Here is a 16,977-nt window from a genome sequence, read left to right on the forward strand (position 1 = left end):
TTTTTTAACTACTTTAATTTAAAATACTTTAATTGTTTGTCTCTATGTACGGGCCTGTAACTCTGATTGGCACAGGAATAATTTAAAATTGTATTATTTAAATCATGTATGAAATGTTATATAATATATTTAGAATCTAAATTCCCTACGTGAGACATCTGAAGGATCAATAAAGTCTAGTTTAAGTCTATAATTATTAATGATTGTTAATTAATCATAACCAGTTAAGCCCTAAACTTAAACCACCTTAAATTATAGTTATAGTTAATATATAGTTATAATAATGACTATGCTCCCAAACAAACTTTTTTTTTTCTGCCTCTTGAAATTGTTCATGTTTTTGTCCACTGGAGGGCGCTGCAAGCTGCTGCTACACAATGTTCTCCTTTCATTTCTTTTTCAACTAATAGTCATGAATAACTTAAACTGTGTGTGATGAATACATGAATGTAGAACAGTAACAAACAGTAATATTGTGAATTAAACACTTGAAATGTTTGTTTATTCAACATCATTCCTTATATGTACACACGCACATATGGAAACACTGTAACAAAATAAATTATAAATAAGAATTAAATGTACTTCCAACACAAGCCACAAACAAACAAAAAATAATATATATTGCTTATATAACAAATACAGCAACTCTTTTTTTTCTCCAATGATACTTGATGACAAATGTCAATATTTTTAAATAAACACAAAATAGTTGGTCATAAATTAAAGAAACACAAAATTAACTCGTCTGATTTCATCCAACGTTCAAACAGACAAGAACGTTTTCAGCATGAATTAAAGTCAACGTGATGCAGATTCTCTCAGTGAATCAAACAAAAACATCCTGCTGCACGATAAATAAATGAATACATAACAATAAGTGGCAGAGTGCGTCAGTGAGGAGCCTCTGCTCAGTTTCTGAAGCGGTATGAAATGGGCAGCAGCTTGTGATTCTTCTTCATGGTCTGGACTTTGCCGTGCGTCGGCTCGTCCATGGTCTTGTAGCAGCGGCGAGCGTAATCCAGCAGCTTCTCCTTCGACGACTCGAACTCTCCCACCTCTGCCATCTGCACCACACATTTACACACTCTGACCTCTTTGTTTTTAATCATTACAGCAAGTTTCTGTCAATCTTCAGCTTCTTAAACGTGAATATTTTCTGTCTTTTTGCTCCATATAAACACGTTTCATAATATATGATTATTATTATTATTATAATAATAATAATGATCATGATTTCCAGGTTTGATCAAAATGTTTCTACATTTTATGACATTTTATGGACCAAACATCTGTCGTCAACAGAAATGTATAAAGGCAAATACGAGCTAATGAAATAATGAGGAAAGTTGTTGGTGGAAAAATAAAAGTTTGCTTTGATATTTTGAAGCTTGAAAAGAATCAAAACCACTTTCTTTCATATTTCAGCTTCATAAATGTGAATATTTTTTACTTTGTGACCATTTTCAGCTACAACTACTGTCTGTAGTTTAGTCAGGGTCCTAAAATTAAAACTTTAAAATGCTGCTTTACTTAAATTTACATAATTCTACTTTATATTCTTTTTTTATTTCTGGTCATTCTCACATTTCTTACACACGTTTGATGTTTTTGTTCATTTATATAAGTTGTATTTGTGTTTTTCTTCCACTTTCAAAGCAAATACAGTTTATTATGAATATAAAATATGAAATCTGATCTTTTTACTTCTTAAATCAAATTCTCTCAACATTTTTAGGTATTGAACGTGTGAACGTGTGAACGTCAGCTCAGACCTTGTCCGGAGCGACCAGCAGCAGCTCGGCGATGGGCGAGGTGGAGGCCATGGTGTTCCGGTCGACGCCGTGGATCTGGAACGCCCGGGACATGCTCCTCACGCGCTGGTACGTGGACAGAATCTTCTTGTAACGGATCAGAACACCGTCTGGATCTTTCACTGCGCGGCGAGGAAGAGGAGGAAGAAGAGAGAAAACAGAGAGTGAAGACGTGATCGTGAAAGAACATAATTCACCGTCTGTGAGTCAAACCTCTCTGTCTCTCCCTCCCGTGCGTGATCCTGAAGATCCTCCTCATCTTCATCCTGGGCTCAGCGTTGCCTCGTCCTCGGTTCTTCTTCTTCGTCCCCTTCTCTGCGTCCTCGTCCTCGTCATCGTCGTCTTCCTCCTCTTCCTCCAGGTACTCGTCCTCAGTGTAGTATTTTTCTTCCTCCACGTGGAACTCCTGCTTGACTGAGAGGATGAGGGCGAACATGTTAAAGTGACACGTGTGTGCGTGAGACGTGAAGGACACGCGTGTGCGTGAGACGTGAAGGACACGCGTGTGCGTGAGACGTGAAGGACACGCGCGACGTCCTCATCCTCACCTGGGACGGCGGTGGCGCGGCGGCTCCGAGCGCCGGGCGCCTGCAGGCGTTTGAGGGTCATTCCTGAGCGGGTGGTCATGGGTGAGGGAGGCGGGGGAGAGCAGGAGGGCTGGACCTTCATGCTGCGCTGAGCATCTGCACACCACTCTGATCACAGCAGAGATTATTCACAGGTTTATTTTCGGATTTTAAAATAAAGTCAAACGGAGGAAGACAAGATGCTTCATGATCCTGTTAATGTTGAAAACTGGACCATAACATGAGATTATATGAGATTAGGATAAAATAAGAAAAGATGAGATAACAAGATTAGATGAGATAAAATGAAATTAGATGAGATAACATGAGATTAGATGAGATGAAATGAGATGAAATGACACCAGATTGGATGAAATGAGATACGATAACATAGGATGAGGTGAGATAAGGTTAGAAGTGAAATAAGAAGATATAAACTGAGATTAGAGGAGAGAAGAACAGATGATATTAGGATACAATAAGAAAAGATGAGGTAACATGAGATTAGACGAGGTTAGTAAGAATTGATGACAAAAATTTGAAATACCTAGAATACCTCAGTGACACAAAGTGACCACACGAGGCAGCTGTGAGTGGATTAACAGCTCCTGTGTCCCTGTGCGCTAAAATCACTTGGTGTGGGAGAGAGTGTGTGTGTGTGTGTGTGTGTGTGTGTGTGTGTGTGTGTGTGTGTGTGTGTGTGTGTGTGTGTGTGTGTGTGTGTGTGTGTGACGTGTCTCTCACCCTCCGGGCTCCTCATGCTGACGATGAAGCGGTCGAGCTGACAGCGCAGGAAGTTGCGCTCCTCCTCCAGCTCCTCGATGCGTTTCTGCAGCCAGGCGTTCTTCTCCAGAGCCACGTACAGGTGAGCGCGCAGGTTTGACACCAGGATGAAGGGGCTGTAGTGAGGGTGAGCAGGCTCCTGCCCCACAGGCTCTGCAGGAGGAGGAGGAGGAGGAGGAGGAGGAAGAGGAGGAGGAGGAGTCAATAAGACCGTGTAAAACATTGTATTCTGCACGTATTCAAAAAACACTCTCCCACACCAAACTCCATAGAGAAAATCAGTGATATTAGCCACAGGGACACAGGAGCTGCTGGTCTACTGCTGCCTCGTGTGGTCACTTTGTGTCACTGAGGTTAATCTGAATGAAGGATTTCACAAACCGAACTCACTAAATAAGACATTAGAACATAGTGATGAAGGCAGCAGTGGATTAACAACTCCTGTGTGTGTGAGATGTTAAAATCACTGATTTTCTCTATGGGGTTTGGTTTGGGAGAGTGAGTGGTTTACAAACGTCAGGTTCCTGTTGGAAAAGCCTGTAACAGTGAGATTATGTTGCAAACATAGACATAATCTGGATTAAATATCTGTTGTGGTTGTAGCAGCCATGTGTTGAGTGACAGTGAGTCTCTGTGTCAGTTCCTTATACAGCCACACTTTAACTTTAACAGTTGTGTCTAATACAAGATGTAAACAGTATAATAAAGGTCCAGTATATGACATTAAAGACGGATTATTGGTGGAAAGACATATTCTGCACATGTGTTGTAAAACAGCTTTAAAATAAAAGTGGTTTTATAGTTTTCATAATCTCAGATATGTATATTTTATATGTATTAGTATGAACAAGGGCCGTGCTTTATGGTGGCGGCAGCCATCTTGTGCTGTCGCGTTCCTCCCTGACCAAGAAGAAGTAGAAGAAGAAGAAGAAGAAGAAGAAGAAGAAGAAGAAGAAGAAGAAGAAGAAGAAGCAGAAGCAGAAGCAGAAGTTTCCAATGCAAACATCCTCTCAGGAACGTGAAGATGGCTGTGTTTCCATGACCCACTGAGGGATTTGTTACAATCTGCAGTGTCACCAGTAGATGTCACTCACTCTCACACACTGAACAGTGAGACCTGAGCTATATTCTGACACATGATAAACAACGTACCATCCATCATCTGCTGGCCCTGGTTCAGGTGATGATAAGACGGTGGTCTCTCCAAACGCTCCTCCAGAGGGAAGGAGACTTCGTAGGCGTCCAGATACAAACCACCTCCTCCTCCTCCTCCTCCTCCTCCTTCTCCACCTGCTGCTCCTGCAGAGGAGGACGAAGACAACTGAGGCATGTAGTGACCTGACAAACAACAACAGAACAGCTTAAAAACGGCATAACATTCCATCAAAACATCCACTTCCTGTTTCACAGTAAGAGCACTCATTCATGGAGGCTTTTATTGTGAAATAAGTGTTTTTGTTTTTAATATCAACTGTCTTGTGTTATATTGATATACAAGACAATTATATCACTATAATTGAATTATTGATCAGCTCTTAGTATAAATACAGGTGGTATATGTGTTTCTGATAATGTATAATAAAAATATACAGAAAATAAATACATGTGAATAAATGAAGTGGAAGAACACGTAAAAATCATTGAGTTTCCCTCAGAATCATTCAGTGAAGCCTGTTTTCACTGTTTCACTTTTAATGAATGTGATTCTATTGAACAGCATCGATGATTATTATCATTTTATCCACAGTTATGTCTTTAATTTATCATTTCTGACTCTAATCACTCAAAATGTGATTAACTCAATCTATCTGAGCTTATATCTCACTCTATTTGACCTCTTTTTATGAGATAATCTCTGTAAACTATACTTTTATTGTTTGATGAGTTATTATTGAGCACGTTTGAGTTTCTGCTTCGTATGAAATGACAAAGATTAAAAAGTCGAATTGATAAAAACAGAAAGCAGGAAAAAACCAGGTCATAAAATCAATGATAAACATGAATAATATTGATTAAACACGTGATTATAGTGTCACAGTGGTCGTTACCTGTCGTGTTCACTTCGTCTCTGTTATCCGGTGGATTCATGGCTCACAAACTCGTTATGAATGAATAAATGAATGAGTGAATGATTCCCGCCGCTCCGTGACACTGGTTAATACAGGTTAATACTGGTTAATACAGGTTAATACTGGGTTTTTTACTGGTTATAGTGGAGTAATACCGCGTGACAACGTCCACACACACGCACACACACGCAGAGTGGGGTCTGCTGCAGTTACCTGATTATAAGTGACGACAACAGGTGAAGAACAAGCAGCAGCAGCGTGGACAGGTTTGTTTGCTGCGCATGCGCACAACAGCCGCGACTCACCAACCTCCGCCATTTTCTACCTTTTTTTTCTCTTTTTTAAACTTTATTCACAGTGAACAGTGACGAAGACCGTTCCCGCCATTTAGAGAACAAAACAATGCACACATGACATATTACGTCATAATTATGACATATTACGTCATAATTGTGAGATATTATGTCATAATGATGAGATATTAAATCATAATTATAGATATTTAGTCATAACTATGAGATATTAAGTCATAACTGACATAATAAGCCATAATTATGACATACCAAGTCACACAAAGTCACAATTATTAGATATTAAGTCACAATTATGAGATGCTAAGTCATAATTATGAGATATTAAGTCGCAATTGTGAGATATTAAGTCATAACTGACATAATAAGTCAAAATTATGACATACCAAGTCACACAAAGTCACAATTATGAGATATTAAGTCATAATTATGAGATATTAAGTCACAATTGTGAGATATTAAGTCATAATTATGAGATATTAAGTCACAATGAAGAGTTATTAAGTCACAATTATGAGATATTAAGTCACAATTATGAGATATTAAGTCACAATTATGAGTTATTAAGTCATAAAAATTAGATCCTATTTCAAAAGATCATGAGTTACTATCTCATAATCATAACTTACTCTCATAATTATGACATTTTTACTTTTCAAGGGGCAGAAACATATTTGAAAATGTTTATGATCTTTATAAAAGCAGGAGTAGCAAAGGGAAGAGAAGAAAAAAAAGTACTAAAAATATACATTTTGAAAAATATCCACCATCCAGTCCAGTAGGTGGCAGTAGTACTGCATATATTCACCGTCATTAAATCCGAGAGGAATAACCGGAAGTGTGCCACCTGAAGGCGTGGCTCAGGTAAACGCGGAAGTGAAGAGAAGCGGCAGCTTCGTCCGTGAAAAAGTTCATAAAACGTTTAAAAAACACGACTTTGAGTGAAAAACAGAGAAAACAGGTGAGTGGATATGAAAGAGTACGAGTTTATGCTGAGTCGTGGTGGATTAATACGTTTATAGATTATCTGATGAAGATAGTTTGATCTGATCTGAGTTTTAATTCATGAGGAAACTTTCATTGTTTTTAAACAGTGGAATCAAAATGGTGGCTCTGTTTATGTGTATGTGCAGTTATTGTTATTTAAAAGGTTCCTGCATCATTAGTTCAACACTAGTGTTTTAATTATTCTATAGAATGTCTATGTCTATTATACTTCTTTTTCTTATGAAATCATAAAACAATGTTTTATGTTTAATGGTTTATTTAAAATGTAGTATTGTTCCAATTATTAGTGGATAAACTCTGTCATTGGTGGATTATAGATGAATTATTGGAGCGCGTTTGTTTTCTCTCAGTGTGACGATGAAGAATCTGTGCGACGGACTCTCTCGCTGTAAAATTGCTCTGGCCTTCGCCGTGCTGATGGATTTGCTGGGTGGCGCCGCCCTGCTGTTGGGAGTCTTCGCTCCCCTGGAAGTCAAAGGACGCGACTTTGGCGACTTACTGGTCTACACTGGTACGTTTTTTTTGTCTCTGCTGTAATTCAAGTTCAATACACTTAAAAACAGCAGCAGCAGATAATTTATTGTTTTATGTCTTTTGAAAATGATGATTGATTGATTATTGATGATGTGACCTGTGTGTGTGTGTGTGTGTCCTCAGGAGCTCTGTTTGTCCTCATGTCCCTCGGAGGTTGGGTCCTGTGGTACAGCGGGAACATCGAGGGCCTGACGTCAAAGAAGGAGCTCGGACACATCGGCAGCGCCGTCGACCGACTCGCTCGCAACCTGAGCCGCAAGATCCGCACCTACAGGGGGCGGGTTTGAAGCCCCGGACGTGAACACATGAATACATTTCATCCTGAGCGTCGTGTGTGTGTGAGAGAGTTTGAGGAGTAAAGTGTTTGTTTTTTACTTAATCTTCAGTGTTAGAAACGTTTCAACTGTTACAAAAAACTTATTTAAAACATTTTTTTTTAATAAACTGTTTACATGTTTGTTTTCTGTTTGTTTTTATTTGATTTGATTTTATGGCCCATCACATTTAAAAACATTTAAAAATAACGCAGGGACATCATTCTGGTGAATTTATTTCATCAACAACTCAAGTCCTTGGGATTTACTTTCAAGTGCCACAAGGGGGCGCCTCTACATTTCCATTCTGGATTTACAGGAGCAGCAGGAGGAGTTTGTTTTTTAAAGATTCATGTTTTTAACTTTACAATATTCAATAAAAATGTGTCATTTATGTCAGACTTCATGTAAATAAAGTGAACATATCCAGTTTCTGCATTTTTTTTATTCTAACCTTTTTTGATGCTTCATTTCTGTCACCGTTTATTGTTTATAATACATTCTTTTGTCCACATATTCATTTTTAGTTTAGTAAATGAGACGTCGTGAAGCAACACTGAGTCCAAACTTAGTCATAAATAATGACCTAATAACCACATAAGAAATAATATGCAGTAGATAAGATACTTTTATTGAAAACAAAACAGACGGATAAATATGTCGACAAGAAAAATATTGAAGTAAAAGTTTGAAATAATTATAAGTTTAATGTAACAACTGCCACAAGGCGGAGCCTGTGTCTTTACTGTAGTATGATCTTTTTAAGTTATTAACTATTAAATTATAAAGTCATTTGTTTCAGATTAAATGAAAATAAAGTGATTTTTTTTAAACATATCAAGATATAATAACAATATTTTAAAAGCATAAAACATAACATGTGTCAAGTTTGACAACGACAAAATGGCCGACGGCGTCAGCAGAGAAGACACTGACCTGACGTGAAGAAGAAGAATGTCCTCGTCCTCGTCTTCACTGATGTCTTCATGGTTTCTGCTTTGATGAAACTGAGGGGACGCCATTTTCTACATGGACCGCTGCCAAATCCTCTTTACAGTGAACAACATGGCCGACTTTCACCTTCTTCACCTCCTTCATCTTCTTGGTCTGAACCATGGAGCTAAACCTGGAGCTAAACCTGGTCTGAACCTGGAGCTAAACCTGGTCTGAACCTGGTTGTAACTCAAAGAATGAAAAGTTTAATTTCAAGAGCATCAGAACATGAAAAAGTGAACAAACAAATCATGTGGCGACATGTGGCTAACATGAGCTAACATTAGCATCAGGATCAAAACAAACTGTGGCAGAAAGAACTTTCATGTTTTCCTCAATGAATGAAACTTTTCTTTGAACAACAACATTTTTGTTTTTTAACATTAATACAGGATGAGGAGAGAGGAGAGAGGAAGGACACTGGTGAGGATCCTCAGGACGTCAGCAGAGGAAATAAGTGGTTTTATTTAATCCAGAGATCAGCTGATTAGAGTGGATGCAGTTCTAATGTTGTCCTGCATTAAAGAGAGTTTACATATCGTTATGTCACAGGTGTTTGTTGATGTTATATAATTAATTAATAACTTATCGATAAAACTTCTTCTCTTCTTCTTTGGTGTTTTTACAGCTGTGAGCATCTGTCACGTTCTTCTTCTTCTTCTTCTCTGTGAAACCACTGACGTGACATCAGACACGAGTCACTGGAGGAAAAACAAAGTGAAGTGAGTTTAAATGAGGTCAAACCTTCCCATCATGCCTCAGTCAGGACGTTGACACCTCGTTTTCCTGAAGCTGAACACTGTTGATACGACGTTGTTTTTGTTTAAACTGCTTCAGAGCCGAGCAGATGGTGGATCCGGAGTCAAAAACCGAGCCAAGAGTCTTTAAATCTCTTCACCACACTCTTCCTTTAAGCTGATTATTCTTAAACAGAGTTTAGGTCCCTGTTGATTTTGGAAACGTTTGACTTACTTTGTCACTTCCTCCTTGATCAGGTTTATTTGTGTCGACTGTCGCTGTCATTACATAATATCATCTGATAAAGTCTATATCAGATTAAGTTAAAGCTATATGTATGTATATGTTGTCTTAAATGATGATGAAGAGGAGGATGAATAAGGTCACATCACATGTGGCTCCACTGCTGCGTGATCATCCAGCTTAATTGACTTAATCTGATCAGGTGGAGGCAGATTTTCTGTGTCGCTCACAGACGCAGAATCAGTGCTATCATCGACTCCTCAGCTGAAAACACAGGTGAGACCTTCACACACCTGCTCTACACTGACATCAGCACAAATAAACACGTTTTAGTGGAATAACCTTTCATGTTATAGGAGTCTAAGTTTAATTCAACTTAGTTTAAGTGAAAAATATTATTTTGTGGATATCTGGGCATTTAGGGTTTGTTGTATAAAAGTAGAGACAGTCAAATATTCTATTTCCATATTTAATTCATGTAAAAATATAGATACTTTTAGCTATTTGTAGACACAAATACAGAATATCGTGAGAAAAACCCTGGAATTGTATCAGCAATCAGTGTTAAGTAATACCTCATCATCAACTTATACTTATTTAGTGACAATTTATATTTAAACATTTGTTTAAATCAAAACATATTTGTAACCATGTAAAAATAAAAATAAATAGATTTAAAAATAATTTGAAGTTTGATAGGATTGCAAATCTCACAGTGTCTGTGTTTTTGTGTCATTTTGAATAAAAACTACATTTGAATAAATTCATAAATTAAATAAGTTTTATAATTATTTATAATTTGCATGTAGGTGTTGGTGAACAGCAACACCTAGAAGGATTACTACACCAGAAAGAAAGAAAATGTTGAGTGTTGCTGTAAAAAGCCAAAGATATTGATAATTAAGACTTGTGTAGACACCTGTAATGTTTTTATATTTGTCTCCTCAATTTGAATGAGAACTTGTCAGCCAAGAACTTTTCAGATCTTTGATGCTGGATTGTCAGAAAGCACCGGGAATGAGATGGAACTCATTATTTCCTTTATTGTTTTTAATGCGAGCGTGGGTCAACACAAACAAAACATAAAATAAAATGTTCTCAGTCATCCTGGTCGTAGTCTTCTTCAGTCGTTAGCTGTGGGCGACTGGAGAGGCTTCTTCAGTTCTGACTCACCTGTGGGAAGAACCAGGTTCTTTAACCTCTGAGGTCGATACCGGTCTAGAGAGTCGCTTCACTGTTGTTCTGCTTGTTGATCCTTTTTGGAAGAGAGCTCAGGACAGTCAGGACTCAATTGTTCACCTACATCTAAAGGACAAGGGACGAGAATGTTTACATTCTGTCCAGGGAAGACAGACGGTTTGAAAGGGGAGTGAAGGAAGACATCTACGTGAACCTGGAGAAACCATCAGTCAACAGAGGAGGTGGACTAAAAGCAGAAAAAACTTTTCGACATTGCGACCCACGAAACATGAAACAACAATCTGCATCGTTCAATTTAACAGCTCTCTAGACCGGAATCAGCCTCAGAGGTTAAAGACCTGGTTCTTCCCACGAGTTAGTCAGTACTGAAGAAGCCTCTTGGTTGAGAGGGTGAAACGTCTTCAACTCAACTCAAGCCAGTCCAGTTGTCCACAGCTAACTACTGAAGAACTAGAAAATGCGATTTATGATCCAGTCTGCGTAGATAATGATTCTGAATTTGCTTTACTTGAAAGAACTTCTTGTGTCTTGTCTGTGAAGCCTCTTTGCTGGTCTCACGAAGGGCTGATTGGCTTAATGAGCTCACCAAGTGGCTTCTTCTCATGTCACAGGATCTGCTTCTGTGCGGCGGATCACTGGCCGGGACCAGGCTCAAGATTAAGACGGATAATGCTGTGATATTACGGCCGGAATAATCTCCTCTTTGCTACTTTGACAAATAAGAGGAGGCAAGTCCACACGTCAAGAGTTTTGCGTCGCTTGTTGCCGTCTCAACTCGAGAACAGCCGACGACAATGGGTAACACCAAGAGTGGAGCTGTGTCGAAGGAGATCCTGGAGGACCTGAAGCTCAAGACCAAGTTCTCAGAGACTGAGATTGTCCAGTGGTACGAAAACTTCAAGAGGCAGTGTCCAACGGGACGCATCTCGCAGGAGGAGTTCCAGAACATATACAGAAAGTTCTTCCCGGACAGCGACGCCAACACGTACGCCCAACACGTCTTCCGCTCCTTCGACACCAACGACGACGGCACACTGGACTTCAAGGAGTACATCATCGCTCTGCACATGACATCGACGGGGAAGACCACGAGGAAACTGGAGTGGGCCTTCTCACTGTTTGACGTGGACAAGAACGGATACATCACCAAGACAGAGGTCAAGGAGATCTGTACGGTGAGTTCTGAAACGCGAGGACTATTTTTAATCAGCACACGTTGTAGAACCTGATAATGTAATAAATCCCCGATAATGTAATAACCCTGATAATGTAATAAAAATTTGCACTTGAGTCCATTGAAAATGTAATAAAACCTGATAATGTAATAACTTCCCGATAATGTAATAAAGTGCATTTCCCAATAATGTAATACACTTTTTTACCAATAATGTAATAAACTATTACATTAACGTGAGGTTATTACATTATCAGGTTATCCTTCATTTCGCAGGTCCTGATAATGTAATAATTCCCCAATATTGTAATAATTTAACAGCAGACCACCTGTTACTTGGGTTCAAGTGGTGATACTGTGTAAGCAACGCAAGCTCGAGAGCTCTAGCGCCACCAACAGGACAAAGTTGGACATGCATGTATGTACATTTACTTTTGACTTGTTCATCCGTTTTTCACAAACTATGTATCACTGGAACCCTTGGGCCAAACTGAGTTCAACGCATCCTTAATGTTTTTTTAGGCCATATTAGATTTTCTGCCATCTTTGATTTGATCCATAACCTTTTAAAGGCTTCTCTTGTCACACATTTTGTGTAATCTTCTCAAAACATCGTTCAGATGATCTTCAGACAAGCCACACAATTGCATTCAACATCATTGGTTAGGGTTAGTTAACCAACAAGCAACTAAATCCACAACTATATCTGTCTACAATGTGAATGAAGAGTTTTTGGTGAAGATAAAGCACAATAACAACCATGTCACCAAAAAGCATTCAGTTGTCCATGGGATCATCAAATACAAGGTCCAGTATCAAATGTCAGAATCCTCTGTCCCTGAGCAGAAATGGTTTTCAGTAGCTAATGTAACTAGTGTCACCCGTAGTAAAGAAAAAAATCGAAGAACTCTGAATCAGTCAGCTAATGCGAAAAGAAAGCTTTTCTTAATCGCAAAAAGTCACTCAGATCAGTTTCATTCATTTGTTTCTTCTGGAATGACAGTAGCTTTTGATCCTCTCCCAGATGGCAATTTGCAGCTATGGCTGACCAGTTAGCAAGCTTGGGAATCTTTAGGTCATCCATAACTCTTAGACAGGAAATTGTATCTGATTTGGTGGCAAATCCTTTTGGTCTTGATGGCACACCTTTGTTAAACTTTGTTACTGAGCAAAACTGGGATGACTACATTAATAGCATGGGTGAGTTCGGAACTTTTGGAGATCACATCACTCTCCAGCGAGCTGCTCAAATGTTCCAAGTTCAGTTTTTGGTTGTTTCTACTCTTGGTGTGGATGCTTCCTCAGTTATCTCACCATCTGGAGAATATAGCGAGGACTTGCCCACTTTATTAACTGATCATATAGCCGAGGGTCATGGAGATCATTATGTCAGCTTAGATGGCCCAATTAGTCAATACATTAAAGTCTCACAGGATCACATCTAGAAGATGTGTTCAATCGAGTCCAACACATGAACTTGAAGTGAACTCTGGCTCAGACCATCTCATGTCATCTACTGATATTCCTGAATATCAAGAGAATAGTTACAATCTTTTCAACCCCGTAACTCCATCACCTCCTGTAACTCCATCACCTGATGTTTCTCCATCCCCTGCTGTAACTCCATCACCTCCTTCAACACTTCCTGATGAAATGGATATGAGCATGTTGGCAACAATTAATAGGGTCTCTCATCTTTTCAAGTACCTAGCCAGCTCTTTCTTACCATGGATTCATATAAGCGATTCATTGTCTGACAGTCTAGGATTGAATTCAGCACAATAAGTATGATTAAGTTATACAAACAATGTGGTCGTAAAAGTGGTCTGGCTCTAAGACTGAAGGAACTCTTTGACAAGCATTGTCATTGGATGAAAGCATGGCTTGTGCTCAAGTATCTGAGAAGTAGATAGAGGCAAGTGAGTTCATATCTATATACAGAATTTTGTAAATATGTTGATATCTCAAACTTTTTCAAAACATTCATATTGTATTACTTCTTTTTCAAGGAGACCACAAGGAGTGGTGGGTGCCAAAGAAAGTTCAAATCCATGTTAAAAATAGTCATGATGAAGACATCAACCATAGAGTTCTAAGTTTTAAAATGATGGCTTTAAAATGAGGTTGCTTTTCTGGATATAAGTTACTTGTGTGTTGTGTGTGTATTGTTGTGTGTTGAAATTAAGTAAACAGTTCAAACACAGCGTCCCCAGGATGATGTCATGAATCTATGTACCAAGTTTGGTTAAAATATCTTAAAGGGTTGCAGAGAAATTGGCTTACTTCTTCTTTGGTGACCTCAACGTCATGTTTGATTGGCTGCCACGGCCAAGTGCCTAACCCTAACCCATGATGTTTGAATGCATTCGTGTGGCATGGTCTGAAGATCATCTGAACGATGTTTCGAGAAGATTACACAAAACGTGTGACAAGAGAAGCCTTTAAAAGGTTATGGATCAAATCAAAGATGGCAGAAAATCCAATATGGCCGAAAAAAACATTAAGGATGCGTTGAACTCAGTTTGGCCCAAGGGTTCCAGTGGTTTGTGAAAAATGGATGAACAAGTCAAAAGTTAATGTACATACATGCATGTCCAACTTTGTCCTGTTGGAGGCGCTAGAGCTCTCTAGCTTGCGTTGCTTACACAGTATCACCACGTCTGCTGTTAAATTATTACAATATTGGGGAATTATTACATTATCAGGACCTGTGAAATGAAGGATAACCTGATAATGTAATGACCTCCCGTTAATGTAATACTTTATTACATTATTGGTAAAAAGTGTATTACATTATTGGGAAATGCACTTTATTACATTATCGGGAAGTTATTACATTATCAGGTTCTACACACGTTTTTATTTCCACTCAATGGAGGAAACTACAGCTTTTGATTTTAAGTATACACAACAGTATCGTCAGCGTAGAGGATGACTTTATTGTTTCCTTCTGGATTATTTTCCTACACAAAAGTAGAATTTACAGTTGTGATAAATACATTTACTTCATCTATATCAGAAGAAATAACAAGCACGTTTATTGAAGCTTATTAACACATTAAAAACATTGGTTTGTGTGTTTTGCTAACAGGCGATTTTTAAGCTGATTTCCAAAGAGGACATGGCCAAACTGCCTCAAGATGAAAACACAGCTGAGAAGAGGGCGGAAAAACTCTGGAAATACTTTGAGAAGGATGACGATGGTGAGATGAACCAGTGAATGACGATCATGAGTGACAGATTCACACATACAGTATGTGTTGTTATTTTGTCGGTGGACCCGACACTATCGGTGTTAGCGTCGCAAAAAAACATTGTACATTTGAAGAACTACCATGTTAAGGAGTTCTGTTTGTGACGTGTTTGATTCAAATGTATAAAAGTGATTTGATTGGCGAGAGCCTGCTGGTATTAAGTGTTTCTTGATCGGACATTGATGTTCGGCAATAGACGATGGAGGCGTTCAGTGTTGACGTCTCCGTCGTCTACATGTAAAGACGCGTTTGGTGCGATGGGCATGACTTTGACGCACATCTATCGCACAAATCGCGTCTGGCGCTCGAGTTGAAATTTTCCACTTTTCCGAGAATTCCCACTGAAGGCGTCTGGCCGCTGGTAAGTATGTGACATCATTCAGAGAATCTCAACGCTGATTGGCCATCACGTCAGGCTACGCTTTCATGATGCAGAGCACAAATCCATGTGAAATTGGATTTCCACTCAAATTATTATGTGTCACTCTCACCACATCCAAACAATAATTTCATATAAACCTAACACAATTTTTCGCAAAAGTTGACAAATTTGCGTCACGTTGGGTGTGAACACAGCATCAGACGATGTCAATTAGCTCAAATAAACACTGCATTATCATGTCGTTAATAATTCATTGTGAGTTTAACGTCTTTCCGCATCTTTTCTCCACGACTCCAGACCGCGTGGCAGAAGGAGAGTTCGTGAAGGGAGTGTTGGAGAACGACGGCGCTCTTCGTTTGATTCAGTACGAGCCGTCCAAGTAACTCTTCATATTCAACGACATCTTCGTTCATGACACGTGAACACAGAGCAGGAGCGACGTCGTCACTCTGGAACGAGTGTCTGTGGTCTGTGAGAGGATTTTTATAACATTTTTAACACATATTACAATTAAAAACCTGAGTTTAAAGTTTCCATAGCAACCAAATCATAATTTTCTTTCTCTGTTTACTTTCACATAGACAGAAATGTTCCCTCCATAACTTCCTCACTTTAATTAATGTGTGATTAGTTAGTTTAATTCTGAAGAAAAGTGAATTGTGTTTTAGCTTCTCAAACACATATGTATTTTTTTCTCCACTGGGCAGAAAATGACTGTATAACTCTGTGTCATGATGTGACTCACTCCTCAACTGTTGACGCTCTCGTGGTCGTTTTCTAAATGTATGACATGTGAATTTTCCTTCACAATAAAATTGGTAGGATTGTAGTAAAACCTTTTATTTTGAAATGACACCTTTTTCTCTCCTGAACTCTTCATGTTCACGACATTTCTCAACATTTTCTGACCCAAACTACTGAAAAGAAACAGAGCTAGTTTAGTTTTGTTATAACGAGAACGTTTATTTGTTCCTGTTTCTGACAAATGACGACGTTCATCTCAGGTTTAAAATAAAAAGAAAATAATAATAAAAAACAAAACTTCAATCTCTCTCTGATTCTCTGATAATCCACAAAGTCTTCTGTGACTCGTTTGGATTAGAAACTGTTTTAAAAACATATTTTCAATGAAGTCTGAGGATTAATCCCAGTAACCAGGACACTGTCTCACCATCTTACTGTCTCACTGTCTCAGTTCTTACTGTCTCACATCTCACCATTTTACTGTCTCACATTTTACTGTCTTATTGTCTCACTGTCTTACATCTTACTGTCTCACTGTCTTATTGTCTCACATCTCACCATTTTACTGTCTTTTTGTCTCACATCTTACTGTCTTACTGTCTCATATTTTAATGTCATGTAATCCAGGTTATAAACAGTAGATTATCTTTTATTTTCAGTGTATTTACAGATTACTGTCACTGTCCAGAGAAACATCTTAATATCCACGTGTCTCATTTATATCAGGATAGAGACTCAACATATACACAGATTATCACCCAGATTTATTTAAAGGGCAGTGACAAAGATTTAAGATTATACAACTGATTTATTTACCTAAACGAGAATCCTTTAACTTCAGTGAGAGATC

At 38.5% G+C, this 16,977-nt stretch overlaps 3 protein-coding genes across 4 annotated transcripts; 2 read left to right on the top strand and 1 right to left on the bottom strand.

The window, feature by feature from the left end:
- Positions 1-401: 401 nt before the first annotated feature.
- On the bottom strand, positions 402-5,508 carry LOC131447593 (coiled-coil domain-containing protein 106-like). Of its 2 annotated transcripts, XM_058619478.1 has the most exons (8): positions 5,446-5,498; positions 5,212-5,314; positions 4,316-4,501; positions 3,125-3,316; positions 2,363-2,509; positions 2,028-2,228; positions 1,776-1,936; positions 402-1,067 (listed from the first exon to the last, which is right to left on the bottom strand). In XM_058619478.1, the coding sequence occupies exons 2-8, from the start codon at positions 5,249-5,251 to the stop codon at positions 912-914; spliced, it is 1,083 nt and encodes a 360-aa protein (XP_058475461.1). In that variant the 5' UTR covers positions 5,252-5,314; positions 5,446-5,498; the 3' UTR covers positions 402-911. The 2 variants fall into 2 exon arrangements, with proteins under 2 accessions (XP_058475461.1, XP_058475460.1); XM_058619477.1 differs by having other exon boundaries at positions 5,212-5,508.
- Positions 5,509-6,391: 883 nt separating this feature from the next.
- tmem238a (transmembrane protein 238a) lies at positions 6,392-7,829 on the top strand. The gene is made up of 3 exons (XM_058619448.1): positions 6,392-6,504; positions 6,902-7,062; positions 7,209-7,829. Exons 2-3 carry the CDS (start codon positions 6,909-6,911, stop codon positions 7,370-7,372), a joined length of 318 nt encoding a protein of 105 aa, XP_058475431.1. The 5' UTR covers positions 6,392-6,504; positions 6,902-6,908; the 3' UTR covers positions 7,373-7,829.
- Positions 7,830-11,367: 3,538 nt separating this feature from the next.
- On the top strand, positions 11,368-16,188 carry LOC131446989 (recoverin-like). The gene is made up of 3 exons (XM_058618424.1): positions 11,368-11,748; positions 14,839-14,950; positions 15,681-16,188. Exons 1-3 carry the CDS (start codon positions 11,368-11,370, stop codon positions 15,764-15,766), a joined length of 579 nt encoding a protein of 192 aa, XP_058474407.1. The 3' UTR covers positions 15,767-16,188.
- The last annotated feature ends 789 nt before the right edge of the window (positions 16,189-16,977 follow it).

The sequence above is a fragment of the Solea solea genome, chromosome 20 (genome assembly GCF_958295425.1).
Source record: "Solea solea chromosome 20, fSolSol10.1, whole genome shotgun sequence".
NCBI classification, from domain to species: Eukaryota; Metazoa; Chordata; class Actinopteri; order Pleuronectiformes; family Soleidae; genus Solea; species Solea solea.